Source organism: Mugil cephalus, chromosome 12 (assembly GCF_022458985.1).
Source record: "Mugil cephalus isolate CIBA_MC_2020 chromosome 12, CIBA_Mcephalus_1.1, whole genome shotgun sequence".
Classification (NCBI taxonomy): Eukaryota; Metazoa; Chordata; class Actinopteri; order Mugiliformes; family Mugilidae; genus Mugil; species Mugil cephalus.
In genome coordinates, this window is record NC_061781.1 from 10,972,283 (window position 1) to 10,987,127 (window position 14,845).

The 14,845-nt window shown below is 44.1% G+C and overlaps 2 protein-coding genes across 2 annotated transcripts; both read left to right on the forward strand.

Annotated features, from left to right (window-relative positions):
• The first annotated feature begins 271 nt into the window (after positions 1-271).
• On the forward strand, positions 272-4,724 carry LOC125018260 (uncharacterized protein DDB_G0271670-like). The gene is made up of 3 exons (XM_047602048.1): positions 272-717; positions 4,208-4,522; positions 4,714-4,724. Exons 1-3 carry the CDS (start codon positions 453-455, stop codon positions 4,722-4,724), a joined length of 591 nt encoding a protein of 196 aa, XP_047458004.1. The 5' UTR covers positions 272-452.
• On the forward strand, positions 4,574-12,852 carry heg1 (heart development protein with EGF-like domains 1). Its single transcript, XM_047601588.1, has 13 exons — positions 4,574-5,627; positions 6,098-6,588; positions 8,111-8,224; positions 8,348-8,470; positions 8,998-9,101; positions 9,203-9,258; positions 9,507-9,667; positions 9,898-10,032; positions 10,182-10,224; positions 10,309-10,346; positions 10,442-10,529; positions 10,708-10,885; positions 11,051-12,852. Exons 1-13 carry the CDS (start codon positions 4,735-4,737, stop codon positions 11,192-11,194), a joined length of 2,568 nt encoding a protein of 855 aa, XP_047457544.1. The 5' UTR covers positions 4,574-4,734; the 3' UTR covers positions 11,195-12,852.
• The last annotated feature ends 1,993 nt before the right edge of the window (positions 12,853-14,845 follow it).

The following is a 14,845-nucleotide window of genomic DNA, read 5'->3' on the forward strand; positions in this document are numbered from 1 at the left end:
TAATAGTTCCCTACGTCTCTGAAAACGTTTAGTCTGGGAAGCATCACTCTTTCTCCTGGCTGAAAAAATGAACATAAATAACGGCGAGACTTCCGACACCTGCAGACAGCACAGGCAGCTACTGGCTTGAATAACGGGACTGTGTCTATGTGTGTGTGTGTGTGAGTCTGAGGAGAAGGAGGAGGTGGAGGATGAGGAGGAGGAGGAGGAGGAGCTCCTCCGGGCTCCTCCGCTGTGATAACAGGCTGCTGCCTCGGCTGTGTTATCTTCCGTTCCCCGCCGCCTGCGCTGAGCCGCGGATCTCCCCCGGACCTCCTCCAGGATTTATTCATTTCCTATTAAAACTTCACCACAAGCCGAAGCGCTCCTCCCATGGTGTCCCCGGGAGAGTCCCCGGCACTCACTCGACTTCACGGAAACTATCGGCGACCGTTCGGGGGTCTTGAAAAATCATGGAAACGTGGTTTTTGAAGCACGTCTTCGGTTTGTCCCTGTCGGTCCTCCTGCTGGGTCTGCCGGGGCCCCTCGGGGCACGGCCCCCCGCTAACAACAGCACAAGCCCGGTAACGGAAGGATTTCATTCTTCGGCGGCCACGGATGAACCCAGTCATGCTGAAAGCGTCGCAACTTCAACTTCATACTCCAGCGAGAGTTTGTCCCCATCACAGAGGAACCTCCTGCTCTCACACGGTGCTGAGACACACGCTGGAAACTCGGGTAAGATCACTATTGTTGAGGCCCGCCATGCAAAGTGTAACTTTTAAACACATGCGAGAGTTTCTCTCATCCGTCAAGAATAGCCTTGGTAAATGTCTGCTTTTCTTTTTTACGTTTTAAAAACGAGCTTTACCGGGAGGATGCACGCAGATTTGTGATAATAAACCTAAATGGAGGGTTGGTCAATTGAATGCTGCAGTGACAGAAATGCTCAAATTCTGAATGAACACACAAAATAGATCTGAAACCACATTGATAGCTTGGTTATGATTTAGTGATGAATTGATTTTGGGGAATAATAGTCAGAAAGTGAAAATGGCTCACTGAGCTGATATTTATATTGTTTTGTTCAACCGTCAGTGTCATATTAACTCAGTAAAAACACTAATATTCTCCTCAGAGATAATTTAACCACTCAATGTGTTTGTTTTCTTTTACTGTTTAATCCAAATTGATTATCAAGAAAGTGGATTAGTTTTCTGTCCTCTCAGGGACTCACTAATCATCTCAAGTGAGTGTATTTCATGCTCACATGCCCAACTGTGGTTAAACAACGTAAAAAAGGAGCCAGCTCATGTTAACGAAGCTGCACCGTGAGCTTGAAAAGTGGCAGCAAACCGACTGTGAAGTGCAAAGCTGACCATTTTATCAAACCAGACAGCCCTCCTAGATCTAGAAAACGTCTAACACTTAGATCTGCTAACCCAGATGTGCACCATCGCTTGGCTTTAATGCGGCACGTGCTAGCTTCCTGTTTTAGATCAGGTGATGCGTTCGGCGGCTCGTACAGGTATAGGTGAGGCTGTTAAGTCCCAAAGACAGCAGTGAGAAATGCTGTGTTATTTACCAGTCATAAACAAAATGTAGAACACGGAGCGGGATTTTTTTATTTGGTTGGGGATGGTGCTCATTCAAAAGAACCCTCAGCTGAAATATTCGTGCCTTCTCACTTCATAGATGCTGTGGATTGGGATTTCAGGCCCAATTTCCTTTGCACAAGGCCCAGTACCATCCAAAAGACACAGTGGGATGTAATAGTTCCAGGAAACGTATCTGCAAATGTGATACTTGCTCAACTTCAATAGTTAAAACCGTTTGAAAAATAGTTTCAATGTACCGGCCCCAAAGAGTTGAGAACAGTGTATTTGTTAAAGTGGTAAAGTGTAGCTTTGCTGGAGTCCCTGTCAACTCCGCTGCGTCTGAACCTGCACCCATGCCAGTGGGAAAAGATGGGGTCTTAACATCGGATTGGTCATTTTTAAGTTGTGCGGTTTATTACACCGTTATCTCTTTGGAGTCTCATATTTACAAACCGCTACCGCTCTCACATTAATCCACCATTATTACGACAAACTATTTCCACTTGGCCACCGTACAGAATATCACCTAGCAACCGTATACCGCCATAAATCTCCTGTCGTGGTGAAAAAAAATGTGCAGAACTACAGCGACCAGGGAGGGCCGCTATTTAGTTTTCCTTCATTGGTGCTGATGTTTTACATGTGTTATTCATATTCTGCTTACAAAGCGTGTGTTTGAACCATTTTCAGATGCAGGTTTCAACTCATACGAGTTTCAAAGCGCTGTCATTCATCATTTTCGCTTGTTGTGGATGTTTGTCTGGTGACGGTTTGGGTTTTGATCAGCTTGATTCAACTTGATTCAGTCAAACCGAGAAGTGTGTACCGTTTGACAGTGTAGTACACAATACTGTTAATTACAAGGTTAAAATGATTCACCTTCTCTGAATCACTCCTGTCCTGAAACCTAGATTTCAGGCTGCAGTCATCTGAGGACACATACGCAAACAAGACCTGAGCTCAACTTTTGGGGGCTGTAGTAAAAGTTGTTGACAACAAATGGCCAGTAGGCTAAATATCAGCCAGCTCATTCACAGCACCGCTGCACTGTCCTCTCGGCTCATTACCATGATAAATGCAGTGCACTGTGCTTTAATGCACTAACCCCAGAGTTTCTGAAGTCCAGCAGATGCTAAAAGACGACGCCGGCAACTGTGTTAACAGCTGAGAGATAAACAGCAGAGGATCAGGGAGTGTCCATCACTTGCTGCCAACACCACGTTCCACTCTGAGTTTTGCTGCCCAGACTGGATCCAGGGAGAGAAGATGAAATAATGAGAGAGACACATGCAGAGGAAGTGAAAGAGAAAAATAGAGTCTGGTGGCCCAGTTCTCCCCCATAGGCGCCCAGTGTACGGGCTGTTCCCAAGCTGAACTCTGCCTGCCGCTGGTTTTGGTGGCTGACTGTTGGTGGTGCTGATCCTCACGGCGCTGTTGTTCCAGTCCTGGAGAACAGCCATACGAGAGAGAGAGAGAGAGACTGTATCAGGCAGCACAGCATCAAAAACAGCCACACAAAAACAGCGCACACTTGATGCCCAGCTCTTCGAACTCTTGACTCAGTCTGTTGGCTGCTAGATACAGTATGTCATTCAATTCATCAAAACTGCCTCAGACATCTAAACACCCGCACACACACACAAAAAAGAACACAGACAAAGTTGGTGACTACATTTTGAACGAGGCTCAACATTTAGCAGCCCCAACTTTTTATTAAGTTGGTGGAGAACAAAACAGAGATAAAAGAAGATAACGTCTTGAATTGCTATTCATCATATGGGCCGCAGATAACAAGAGTCTAATACACAAATGTGGTGGTGCTGAGAACCGATGCTCGAGTGTCAACCACTGACCACTGGAGGATAAACATACAACCTGGCACAGGAACTATATGTTTTTTTTTTACTAACCATTTTAGATCCCTTTTATTATTAAAGTTATGTATATTAAAGGGCTGCAGGTATTAGAACAAGTTTTAAAGTGAAGTTGCATGCCATTTAACTGTAACGCTTCCACTCTGATTCTCGCTGCGAACCTCTGTTGCCTGTCGTTCCACCTCTGCTCTTCTTGCTTCCTGCCTCCCACTGCTGTTAACTGTAAAAGGCAAAACGCCAGAAAATGCATCCAAAACAACAAGCCCTTGTCTACCACAGCATTCTTTTCACTTCTGCTAGTGTTTGGGGAGTTTATATGACTTAACAGTTTTGAGCCAGACTAAAAAAAAAAAAAAAAAAAAAAAAAAAAACAATAAAAACACTCTCAACACCAATACACACCCATATCCATGGTGACAATTTTCTGCCTTGTGCTCACTCAGCTTTAGGAAGGAAATGACTGATTCCCAACAGAGACAGCCGCGGCCATATTTAGGACTTCAGGCCATTGTTAGAGTAGACGAGCTGGCTGCCAGTTGTGTCCTCCACCCAAAATTGTTGCCAGTGCAGCGAACTGCATTCTGACAGCATCTTGTCACTTTCTTCTGCGTTCGGGCTGTGGCTGTTGGATGCAGCCTGGTGAGCGCCCTCTGGTGGCCACAGCTGCAAATGAGAGGAACTCATCTCAACTGTTTAACTTCACTGTCCCAATACAGAGGAAACATCATGATGTTTATTCTTTTGTTTTGTCCACAGACACTGCGCAGACTAAACCCTTCACAGAAACAAGCAGCATGTCTCTGGGAGACATAGGTTTGTCCACTGAGCCTCTTGCCTCTACCCTGGTAACTACCACTGAGGCTGGAAGTAGCAGCACGAGCAGCAGCAGCAGTAGTAGCAGCACTAACAGCAGCAGCAGCGGTGGCGGCAGCACTAGTAGCAGCAGCACTAGCAGTGGTAGCAGCAGCAGCAGCGGCGGCGGCAGCGGCAGCACTAGCAGTAGTAGCAGCACTAGCAGTGGTAGCAGCAGCAGCAGCGGCGGAAGCACTAGTAGCAGCAGCACTAGCAGTGGTAGCAGCAGCAGCAGCAGCGGCGGCAGCACTAGTAGCAGCAGCACTAGCAGTAGTAGCAGCAGCAGCAGCGGCGGAAGCACTAGTAGCAGCAGCACTAGCAGTGGTAGCAGCAGCAGCAGCGGCGGCAGCGGCACTAGCAGCACTAGCAGTAGTAGCAGCAGCAGCAGCGGCGGCAGCAGGGACTGGAAGGACTTTACTAACACACACCAGATGCCAGACATCTCCCATGCTGTGTCCTGGGAGACTGGGACCTTGTCCACAGAGAAGGCCAGTCCACCTCAGGACAGCTCAGACAGCACCCTGCGATTGGAGGACGCCACACCTTTGGTGTCACAGACAGCCGTCATCACAGACAGCACCTACACCACCATCATCAGTCGGGCTGGGGAGAGGACTCTGCTGTCTGTCACCTCCTCCTCATCCTCTTCCTCCTCATCGTCCTCTTCCTCCTCCTCCTCCTTCAACAACAACAGCACCTCATCCGCCTTTACAGACTCCAACCAGCCACCCTCCACCTGGGCTGTTCCACCTAGGTCTGCAGAGACCGAAGCTTACACCATGTCCACGAGGAGTGATGGTCGAGAAACAACAGACCGGCACATGACCGACTCCTCCAAGGGGATCTTTCCAGAGACCGGTAGCCCGGCCGAGTCCACGGGAACTTTAAGTTTAACTGGGCAACCTAATGGCACCCGGCACCACCAACAGACGTCAACATCCGAGGGGACCTCCGACTCGACGCCGCCCCTCAGAGTGACAGAGGCCGACACCGACCGATCCCAAGTGTCGGCTTCCTCCACACCTCCGTTCACCTCAGCAGTAGGGGCTCCTGCCAACGTCTCAGGGACGGAGACGGGGTCGGACTCCGGCGCCGGAACATCCACAGAGACCTCGACTGGAGCTCTCAGCACCAGCCCTCAGAACCAAGAGGGCACCGAGGCGCTTTCATCCCAGACCAGAGCGGAAGATGTGGACTTGGGTCTGACTGTAGCGCCCTCTACAGTCAGTAGCAGTACATCGGAAACAAATGACTCTCTGACAGACAGGCCGGCGTTGGCCACTGAGGTCTTCCTCACAACCACGCCTGTCACTGTTACAGAAAGGTACGTTCAGGTTCTTTTTAGCTTTGTCTTAAATTGATAAAAAAAAAGTAACAGGATGATTGTATAAGGAAGCATGTATCGCGTCATGTTATTATATATTAGCTAGAACCTGAGTCTGGTCATTTTTGCTGCATAAATGTTTAGGGCTAAATTAAATACTCTGTTGGACTTCACACAGCTCTTCAAAGCTAGAGAGATCGATCCTTGCATTTGACTAAATGAAAACAACTAAATGTACTGTCTTTATTCAGTCTATTATCACTATTTTTTTTGACTGAGATAGATAAGATGACAATTACTAGACAATTACAGTACCTTTAAGGATTCATTTCCTTAATTTAAAGACTGTAAATCACTCTTGGATTTCAGTTTTCCACGTACGTACGGCTGTATGTTCATCAGTGTCCATTCAACCTCTACTTATTCTTATTCTGCTTCATCTTTAAGAGATGTGTCTCTTACTTTCTCAGTCACAGATTACATCTAACAGAGGATGGCATTGTGAAAGCCACTGCCTTCACCACAGCCACCACCGCCCTTCCTCTGCCCCCAACCTCATCATCGAGGCTGAGCAGCACCTCCAGCGCCTCCGCTTCAGCCTCCCCCACCGAGGCCCCCGCCCCGTACGCTGCACCCTCCGCCACGGCCTCGACCCCGGCCTCGCGAACCTCTCCGGCGGACCAAACCCGCCACGTTTCGCCCGGCCAAACCCAGCGGCCCTCGACCTGGATGGCCACCCCCACGAGTGCCACCACCCTGCAGTCCGAAACGAACACGAGGAGTCGGAGGGTCACCACGGCTCCCAGCCAGCACGCCGCTACCACCTACACCCCCAGCACTCCGACCGGGAGCACAGAGGCCTCGCGCACCACGAGGAAACCGACGCGCAGAGTAACCACAGAGCCGGCGGTGACGACACCACCCGCTGACGTCCCCACCGCCAACGCACCACCACCAGCGAGTGAGTAGTCGACTCCTTTCACTTGAAATAGCGATATTTAAAGTGCAGTTTTCGCACCAGAAATGTGTGGTGTTACTTGGGTTTGCTGTGGTGACAGCTGGTCCACATGCTGACGTCTTTTATCTACTGCATCAAGAAGAGAAATGCTCTCACTTCACTTTTTATTTCCTTATTTTGTCCGGCCATGTGTGAAACCATGGTTGAGAATGCACGAAAACTGAGAATGTACTTTCAAAGTATTTTAAAGAGGTTTCCTGGAGATTTATACGCTTACATGGAAGGTATATTCAATTTAATTCAATTCAGTTTAATTTATATAGCGCCAATAACAAGTACAAATCGTCTCAAGACGCTTCACAAAAACCAGCCTGCAACCTCCAGATCAGCCTGAGGGCGACGGTGGCAAGGAAAAACTCCCTTTTAACAGGAAGAAACCTTGAGCAGAACCCAGCTCATATGGAGGGACCCATCTGCCGAAGGCCAGATGGGTAGAAACAGAGAAGATGGAGAGAGAAGTAGAGCAGGAGAAACAAGATAAACAAACTTTTGTCATAGATACATACATCAAGCTGAAGGAAACATGTAGGATCTAGTAATATAACACATAGCTGATGATCTGTGACAGTTTGTGAGTATAACAGGAATCTTGGGCAGGTTGGTGAATCGTTCATCCAGGTAGGAGTGGACAACTGGAGGAGGCCATGACGACTGGGGCAGATGTAGTTTATGGAGCTCCACTGGTCTGATACACAGCACTCCAGACCATAAAGACTGGGCTGGTTGATGAGGCCAAGGCAGCAGAAATAGCTTAGAACTCCACAGGTCATATATGGAAGAATACAGAGAGGTTTCTATATTTGATTTACTGGCAATAAGGATACATGTGTAATGTACAGTCCATAGTTTGGACTCTTAATGTTAGGATGGTAAAGTTAACAGAGTTGTCTGGTCAGGACAAAATGCGACCTTGTGGTTGACATTCATTATAGTTATAGTTTTTATTTTTTTTGTATTCATTATGATGTTTTTTTTTTAATCTAGCTTTTAGTTACATATTTTAGTTGAGTTTTTATTTGTTTTAGCATTATTGTTAGATTTATTTTATTATAAACACATGCATATGTAGCACTGCCTATGTGTTTGTTACAGATTTTTCAAATTGACAAAAGCTTCATACAAGCCAAATTATTTGGATTAGTTTTGTAGAGGTCACAATAGATAGATAATCTTTGTAGCCATAGGTTTGAATTTTTGGACCCTTTTATGTTATTTTTTTATTTTTGTTTTCAAGGTGGTTTAGTTTCAGTTATTGTTTTATTGAAATGAAAGTGTCCTGTTTGAGATTTATTAGTTTCACCATTGATTGTTTGTTATGATGTTGAGGATTTATTTGGAGCCACGTTTAACAAGAAATACATATTCCAGATGTGATAATGTGCTCTATAAAAGTGAGATGATTTATTTATTTATTTATTTCAAGGGAATTTACGGTGAAACATTTTCTCTAACCCTCTGAACTCAGGAGACCCATGTGTGTCAAACCCTTGCATGAATGGAGGGATGTGTGTGAGCTACAAAGATCATCAGTTCACCTGTCAGTGTCAGAAGGCGTGGACGGGGCCGACCTGCAACCAGGGTGAGATTCTCTGCATAATGCTACCTGCAGTTCAGTGTCTCAGTGCAAAATATGCTTAAAACGGTTCATGGATTCAGTGAAGTCCTTTTAAAGGTTCTATTGTAACACATGCTCTTGCTGCAGATTTGGATGAATGTGAGCGAGACCCATGCCCACCTGGCTCCAGATGTGTCAACACTCGAGGCTCCTTTAGCTGTGAATGTCCGATCGGCTTTGATCTTGAGGATGGACGCACGTGCACCAGAGGTAGTACCGCTGTATTATACAAATAGATTAAAATATTTAGTTGCGATTAATCGCATGATTAATAGCAGATTAATCGTGCTTCAAATTTACCGCTTTTTTGTTGTAGGGCTATCCGTTAGTGTGGAGAGGTATTTTTTTTTCTGTATGAGTTGAAACACACACCATAATGCAATCTAACAGGTGTGTTACCAGACTCATATACTGATAGAAATTGAATCTGACTATACCCGGCTTACACAAAGGCAAATATTCTCCAGAATACTTTCACGCTCACAGGATGTGATGCATCTATGTCGGCTATGTCAGGAGATGTCAGGTGTGATCTGCCTTTGGTGGGGGGGCTCTCTGTGTCAGCTGTGTGTCAGAGGGTGATGAAGGGTTGAGGGTCAAATCGCAGAACGTGTGCGCATTAATGGCTTGTTTAAAAAAATAAAATGCAATTAACTTAAGAGCCCTAGTATCTTCTAGTAATTCCTTCCCAACTCGTTTTCCTAGTTTTCTGACAGTGTTTATTTTTCCTCCCACAGCAAAGACGTTTCTGGGAATTTTCAGTGTTAACAGGAACCCACACGACCCCAACATATTCAAGAGCGCCACCATACATGAGATCCAGAGAGAGATCATTCAGCTGGTGAGAGGCAGTAAAAAACACTTATTTTCTCATTCCTCAGTCACTCTTCTTCTTCACTGGTTTATGTGTTCCATAACTTACATGTACACTCTTTGCTGCAGCTCAACATGTCTTTGTCGGTCCTCCGGGGTTACAGCCGATCAACGCTGAGTAAGAAGTAAGTACTTTCAATCACAGCACGACTAAAGCTCTGAACGTTTGCCATCGTTTATTCTTATAAAACCTGAAAGGGACATTGTTTTGTTTTTTTTAACTTACTTTACTTTTTTTACTTTTCCCTGAAGAAACGGGAAAAATAATGCAAAAAACAAAACCTGCAGAATGATTGAGGAGGATTGAAAAATGTTTTATTATTGCTTGATGCCGTGTGAGGCTTTGTACTGACCTCTGACCCTCTCCCCACAGAGAAGAGGACGGGGTTCGCATCTTGGTGGTCAACATGTTTTCCATCTCCACTGACGTGACGTCTGCTGAGGTCAACAACAGCATCCAGATGTCTCTCAGGAACTGCAGCTCCTCGATGTCCCACTGTCACATGGTCCTGCACCACCAGCTTGCGTACCACGGTTAGCATAAACTACTGAACCGAAACACCTCTGTGGTCAAATGCCCGTTTGAACTGTTTTGAATACTATTTAGAAAAACTTTACTGATCACGGCCACCAGAGGGCACACTTCAGCCATAAATAATTCCAAATACTTCTGTGAACTGTAATGTGACACATTTGTGACATTCACATCAATCCTATAAGGTAACAAATAAATCTTGATTAATTTTGTCCAAACTGTGTTGCAGTGGAGAGTCTGTGTGTAGCTCAGAAGACTCAGTGTGATACAGAGCGCTCCACCTGCACGGACAGCAACGGCACAGCCTACTGCCAGTGTCATCAAGGATACTACAAACACAACCCTGAAGACTTGTCCTGCCTAGGTGAGCTCTTTTACATTCACGTGATGCTTTTGCTTGCCTGTAGCGATACAGGAATCCTTTCTATTTCACTTCAGAGTTGATCACACCTGAACTTCTCACACCAAACTGTGTAAGTTTGTGAAGTTCTTAAACATAGCTTCTTGTTTCAGAATGCGGGGATGGCTACAAGCTGGAAAATGGCTCCTGCGTCCCGTAAGTTTGATTTTCTTTCTTAGCCGTGTCCAGATACATTGAAAAGATTTCAGTCCACTGCAGCTTTTGTTTTCTGCTTTTCAGGTGCATGTTTGGTTTCGGAGGATTCAATTGCGGAAACTGTAAGTGAATCTGACAAACCGATAAATCAAGTCAAATAGAACATATTAGAGCTTTTGAGGTGAATCTTTAACTGTGTGTTTTTAATATTTTACAGTTTATAAGCTGATCGCAGTTGTGGTGTCACCTGCAGGGGGCGGCCTGCTCCTCATCCTCGTTATCGCTCTCATTGTCACCTGCTGCAAGTAAGATTTCTCTTAATTCCATTTTTAAATTATTAATTTAAACATGTTAACGTTTGATCCCACACTACAAAACAAGTCATTTTGTTAACCCAAGTGTGACACATTTTCTCTCTTTGGATAGTTAGGAGAAGTAAGTAATTTAGATGAACTGAACATTTTTAAATATTTGATGTTTCAGGAAAGACAAAAATGACATCAATAAGATCATCTTCAAGAGCGGAGACATGCAGATGTCCCCCTATGCGGACTTCCCGAAAAATAACCGGATATCCATGGAGTGGGGCAGGGAGACGATTGAGATGCAAGAAAACGGCAGCACGAAAAACCTGCTACAAATGTCTGACATCTACTACTCTGTAAGGAACTCTTTTGTTTTTCTACCCCTTCTGCAATTATCTTCCTTGGTTAAGATATTTATGTATTTGTGTGTTTTGGTTCAGCAGATACATCGGTTTAAAAGTCAAGAAACTTTCAGTGTTCTTAAATTACTAAATTTACTTCTTCTGTGGCGTTTCCCTCAGCCTGCTCTGCGTAACTCTGACCTGGACAGAAATGGCTTGTACCCGTTCACAGGACTGCCGGGCTCTCGCCATTCCTGCATCTACCCCGCCCAGTGGAACCCCTCTTTCATCAGCGACGATTCACGGAGAAGAGACTACTTCTAAGTGTCCCGCCGTGAACACACACCTTTCTTACCACCCATTAGCAGGGTTTCTGTGGGTCCTTAAAGAATCTAGTTGAGAAGTTAATGTTACTTTTATAAAGCTGCATTATCTTCAATCTCACTTTAACATTTTTTTTTGGGAAAAAAGAAAATGTACTGATCACACTGTAGAAAACAAACAAAAAAAAAACCCAAAATGGAACCAATAACCACTCACTCAAACTGTGCAGCCGATCTGTCTTCATCGGCTAGTGTGTTGGGATGTGTTGAAACTGCTTCTGTAAGGATTTTTGTCATTTTCATGCCACCACAGAAAACAACTAGCAAACATCACCCACTCTGCACAAGGTTAAAGGACCAGTGTGTAGGATGTGGTGGCAGAATATAACATCATTATTGTGTCTTCACAGCATATAATCCACTACAAATAGCAACTGTCCACCAGAAAGGACCTATGGAGGGGCTTGGTTGCAGCCTGCAGCCCCACCACTAGATGTCACTAAATGCTACACTCTGGTCCTTTAAATCTTTGAAACTCTGACATCTGCACAAGGTTTTGGTTCATCATCATTTGGTTCATCAGTTTAACTCAAAGTCGAAATGCGCAAACATACTTGTGATGCGGCATAGTGATTTTCTGTCACGGTGGCAACGCTAATGTGCGAGCTGCGCTATTTTTCAGGGCTTCACGCTAAATATGCAAAATGCATATGTGAGCGTGCACATTATGGAAGTACACATTTTTGCAAGTAAAATGTGCTCCTTTATGACCATTTCAGTGTTTTTGCATGTTTTAGCTCATTTATTTCGGCTCATCCGACACATCGCTGCTGCAGTGTTTCATTTATTTTGCCTCTCATTCACCCACTGATTCTCTCCTGCTCCGCGCCACGTCTGCTTTTCCAGTTATGTATTTTGCTTCCTGGTAATGGCAGTGCAGATATGTTTGAAAAATATAAAGTGCGCGAATACACAATGATAACTTAAAAAACAAAACAAAAAAAAAAACTCTTGTTCACCTAGAATGTGGGGAACGTGCAACCATAACTTGCAATGTGTAGCAATAGACTAGAACATGCGAAAACACTGAGGCTGGAGTGTGAAAATAAATATGTGAGTGCCAATGCTGTGATTTGAAAATAATCAGTGTCTTCTCAGATAATAAGTCTGAGGATAAAGCCTTGATGGAGCATGACTAATACAAACCACTGAAGGATGCACAAAGTTTGGTTTCATGCTAATACAAACTGAGGAGTCTAATGTAGTCTAATGTCAGCATCTATTTATTCCCCCGTGTGTCCAAGCCGTTGACATGTAGCATAATGTACATCTCATACATACACACTGACGGACTTAAGAGGGATAAACCTGTGGCTTTAAGTGTGTGTGTGTCTGCATTTGCGTGTGTGCAGAGAGAAAGCGTGTGTGTCTCTTAAGTATTGCAGTTTGTGAGGTGCGCGTGTGAGTAATAATTTTCTGTATTCCAGAAGGAACATAACTGTGGATAAGTGTTTGAATGTAAAGATGTATCATAATTAGCTCTTGCTGTCATTGATTATTATTTTTATGTGTGTGTTTTCTTTCCTTTGTGTCCATATGATCTGATGATTCTGGCGTTTTAGTCAGACGTGCCTATTTAAATAAAAGTATTGCACAACATTTTGTCTCTTTTGACTCCATTCCAGTTAGTAAGCGATGCCTTTTAATTTATCTTATTTTGAAAAGCCTTCACCTTAATCTGGTGTTTCTGAACTCCGGTCCTCTGGACTCACTGCCCTGCATGTTTTCAATGTTTCCCTCTTTAACCACACCTGATTCAAATGATCAGCTCGTCATCAAGCTCTGCAGTGGCCTGATAAGGAGCCGTTCATTTGAATCAGGTGTGTTGGAGGAGGGAAACATCGAAAACATGCAGAGCAGTGGGTCCCTAGGACTGGAATAGAGAAACACTGCCTTAATCCAACAGAAGTGTTTGTGGATGGACGGTTCATATGAAGAAACCCACCAGTGTCTTAGAACTGAAGTGGTTCTGTACAGAGGAGTGAGATAAAATTCCTCCCAGCTTCTGTAGACGACTGATCAAGGGTTATGGGAAATGTTGACTCGCAAGGCAGTCACGCCAAAAGATACGTACAAATTATTAATTTTCTTAAGAGGAGAACTCAGGCTCAGTGTTGCATGGAAATTGTGACATATTGGCCTAACACATCTGTTGCATCTCAAGGTTTGGTGTTTGCTCGACTAACACGAGATAACAAACTGCCTTGAAGTTAAGAGGACTAAAGTCTCCTCAGCTGTTACCATGGCAACCAAGTCCCATCTTTCTTTCAAGCTGCGGTGACGGTCCTTCAGAGACTTTTAACTTAAGCTATCCAGATGTGAAACTATCATTTACAAATGGAGCCGATTAATAATGGTATATAATAAATACGGATGTAAGTCTTTCAAATGCATCCTTGGTTTCTTTTGTGTCATTGTCTGTAGCATATAAAGTTGTTGAACACTGCTGATTAGGGCTCAAAGAAAAGAATGTGTCATATCTGGATGATGGGACATGGGAATATATAACCTTAAAATCCAATTTGAAGAAAAAGAAAGAAAAAGAAAAGCATCCTGTTTTGATTATGAATGTTATCTATCTCTTGAAACACTTGAAATGAACGTTGTTAATGATACACCTATGATTAACAATGTTTTCTGAAAACCACGCACTCACAGAGGTGCACTCATGTGAATGTCATTACCCCTGTGCTTCTTGTGTTTATGCGCCAGTGCTTTCCTTTACCTGGTTCCAAACTATAAACAGTAATAAACTAAGTGGTGGTGATGACTCATTTTGCCATTATTAAAGCAACAATCTTGAAGGTTTTCTTTGAATTAAGGCGTCTCCAAATAAGAGGTAACACATTAGTGACTGAGCTCATGGCCCTCTCAGTGTTTGTGGTGACTCTCATGGGAAAAAAAATGTTGCATTAACTTGCTGCTGATGTAATCTGTACAAACACGTATTCAGACATGACCACTGATTGCTATCGTCCCACAGAGGCTAGAAGGAGTTCTCAAAGACATGTTTGAACGGAAGTTGACTTTTATTCATGAACTAGCCACAGATAAATACAATGTGTTTTCTCAGGGTGTTTTGTCCACCATTATCATTCATCCACCATCATCCTTTTTTTTTTGGTGGGGGGATGGGGTATATCATAGGGAGTAATGGGAGAACAAGGAGCAGCCACATACCTCCAATTTATCAGTGTGATAACCACCTCCTTTTAACATTGTTCACACACTTTTGCAGAGCGCAGCTTAAAGTCAGTTCAATTGCTCACAGAATGATAAAAAAAAATGCCAATTACTGCTTGGTCCCTTTATTAAAGCAACTATTGTTATTTTTTTTGCTGCATCCAGAATTCTGTGCTATTAAATCATATCTGCTGTTTAGCAACTACAACCAACCAAGGCTGAAGTGTTTGAGAGACTGCTAATTTAATCAGAATTTCTCCACGAAAAGTTTGTAACCATTCTTTGTGAGAATGTAAAATTGAAAAGGTTATAAGCCTCACGCAGGGATGACAATTTCAATTTTCTGCGTCAACAATCTCTCGAGTCAAGCCATCAATGTACACTGCACCGCTGCGCCCTATTGTAGAGA